This window comes from Galeopterus variegatus, unplaced genomic scaffold, assembly GCF_000696425.1.
Source record: "Galeopterus variegatus unplaced genomic scaffold, G_variegatus-3.0.2 Scaffold689, whole genome shotgun sequence".
NCBI lineage: Eukaryota > Metazoa > Chordata > Mammalia > Dermoptera > Cynocephalidae > Galeopterus > Galeopterus variegatus.
The window spans coordinates 37,066-39,753 of record NW_007726800.1 but is presented as its reverse complement, the minus strand read 5'-3'; the positions used below and the strand labels follow the sequence as shown (position 1 = coordinate 39,753).

The 2,688-nt window shown below is 44.8% G+C and overlaps 1 protein-coding gene across 1 annotated transcript in view; it reads right to left on the bottom strand.

The window, feature by feature from the left end:
* Nucleotides 1-2,020: 2,020 nt before the first annotated feature.
* The window catches only part of LOC103589474 (SNW domain-containing protein 1-like), a 1,559-nt gene continuing 891 nt past the window's right edge, over nt 2,021-2,688 (bottom strand). Inside the window, exon 2 of the mRNA XM_008571481.1 lies at nt 2,021-2,686. Within this exon, the coding sequence (XP_008569703.1) occupies nt 2,021-2,686 (666 nt within the window). The remainder of the gene's footprint in view (nt 2,687-2,688) is intronic.

Sequence of the window (2,688 nt, the reverse complement as noted above, 5' to 3'; positions counted from 1 at the left end):
CATCTGTCACCGCTGCCAGCACCAGGGACAGCACAGTGGAGCTGGTCTTTCCAGGTGACCAGCAGTGGAAAGGAAGTGGCCAGCACTGTGCAGGCACCCTGGCTCTAAGGCCTTCCTGGACTTGTGGCTCTTGGAGCACGAGGACACTGTGGTGACGTTCTGATCACACCTAACATTTTCTTTGTTGTTGGCAGCTGCCTGGAACAGGGATCCCACGCTTGACCTTGCCGTGCTCAGCCCCTCGTTCTTATGAACTGAACCAGCCAGTCCTGAGACCCTGCTTTTATCACGGGATAATCGCATCAGTGAACAGGAAATGCGTACACAACTCCATCAGTCAGGAGCCGGCACATGACAGGGCATTCCCGAGGTACAATGACAGAGTCGGAGAGGCCTTTTAAACCACTTCATTTGATTCCCCACTCTTTCTCTTTCCCCTAGTAGCGATCCCGAATGTGAAAGTTTTCCTTGGACAGCACCACTACGTGAAAGGGCAGTGGGGATTTTGAAGTGACAGGAAATTGGAGACCCACCGTGACATTTTTATGGAACACAAAAGTGGAAGCTTGACGTGGGAACCACAATTTTAAAACAGTATCTGGCATAAGGGAGGAGTAAAATTGTTGTACGATAATGAGGAAGGTTTCCGATGCCAAACGATGACTCTTCTCTACAAACTGAGAAAGGTCAGTGGGACAGATCACAGTCTGTAAGGCCGCAGACACCAGCCCCGAATTGGTTCTGAATCTGATTTTTTTTTTTTTTTAGTTATAATTTTATTTTATTTTTTTATTTTTATTTTTTTGAATTTTTATTTTGTCAATATACAATGTAGTTGATTATTGTGTCCCATCACAGAAACCTCCCTCCCTCCTCCCTCTCCCTCCTCCCACCCAAGTGTGTCCCCTCCATTTGCTTGTTGTAAGAACTTCAAAAAAAAAATTGTGGTTGTTATATCTTCCTCTCCCCCACCCCCCAGTTTTTTTCTTTTGTTGTTGTTGTTGTTGTGTGTGTGTGTGTGTGTGTGTGTGAATTGATTCATTCACCTTTAGCTCCCTCCAATAAGTGAAAACGTGGTATTTCTTTTTCTCTGCCTGACTCGTTTCACTTAATATTATTCTTTCAAGGTCCATCCATGTTGTTGCAAATGGCAGTATTTCATTCGTTTTTATAGCTGAGTAGTATTCCATTGTGTAGATATACCACATTTTCCGTATCCACTCATCCGATGATGGACATTTGGGCTGATTCCAGCTCTTGGCTATTGTGAAGAGTGCTGCAATGAACATTGGGAAACAAGTAAACCTTCGACTTGATGATTTCCATTCCTTTGGATATATTCCCAGCAGTGAAATAGCTGGGTCATATGGTAGATCAATCTGCAACTGTTTGAGGAACCTCCAAACCATTTTCCATAGGGGTTGCACCATTATGCATTCCCACCAACAATGTAAGAGAGTTCCTTTTTCTCCGCAACCACACCAGCATTTATCTTTCAGCATCTTTTGGATTTTGGCCATCCTAACTGGGGTGAGATGGTATCTCAGTGTGGTTTTGATTTGCATTTCCCGGATGCTGAGTGATGTTGAGCATTTTTTCATATGACTGTTGGCCATTTGCATATCTTCTTTAGAGAAATGCCTACTTAGCTCTTTTGCCCATTTTTTAATTGGGTTGCTTGTTTTTTTCTTGTAAAGTTGTTTGAGTTCTTTATATATTCTGGATATTAGTCCTTTGTCAGACATGTATTTTGCAAATATTTTCTCCCACTCTGTTGGCTGTCTTTTAGCTCTGTTAATTGTTTCTTTTGCTGTGCAGAAACTTTTCAGTTTGATATAGTCCCATTTGTTTATTTTTCCTTTGGTTGCCCATGCTTTTGGGGTCATATTCATGAAGTCTGTGCCCAGCCCTATTTGCTGAAGGGTTTCTCCTATATTTTCCTTGCTTTTATTTTTCCTGTAAAGTTGTTTGAGTTCTTTATATATTCTGGATATTAGTCCTTTGCACGCTGTCTCTCTTTTCACCTGTCAGTCCGGATTTCCTGCCTCTCTTCTGCCTCCCCCTCCTCTTTCTCCACATGGGTCTTGGTCCCAGCTCTCCTCTCCCTGGCTTTCTGGGCCATTTCTCTGAGTTTCTCTTCACGTCTCTCCTTCGCTCTATGAGCCATCTTTCTCTCTACCTGGGCACGCATTTCCACAGCTTCCTGAGCCTTGCGATCAGCCATGGAGAGGGCTTGGGTGAGTCTGGCAAACTTCTCACTGATGTGTACTGTCTGTAGTCCTCTCGCATCCTCAGCCAGATGTTTGTCCAGTGGGATCGTGTAATCCTTTGCATTTTTCCAGTTAGAAATACAGGGAGGAATCTTCCACTCTCGCTGTTCCCTTACAGTCATCTGTCTGCTAGGTGCAGGAGGAGAAGGTGGTCTGACTGGTGCAGGAGGAGAAGGTGGTCCCCGGGGAATTTTCTTGTTAGTCTTAAACCTTGGAGGCTTCATGGGATCTGTCTGCATTTCTGCCATCCGAATAACCCTCTGTGTGGCTCCAGAGTTGAAAGCCGCTCCTTGCTGAGCGGGGCTGTATCGGATATACTGAGCGGGAGCCAGTTTATCAGCTGCGCCCAGTGGCCTTGCTGTGGCAACCTTCTGCCATACGGATTTCTCTAAGGCTTCTCGGGTGTTTTCTGTTATCT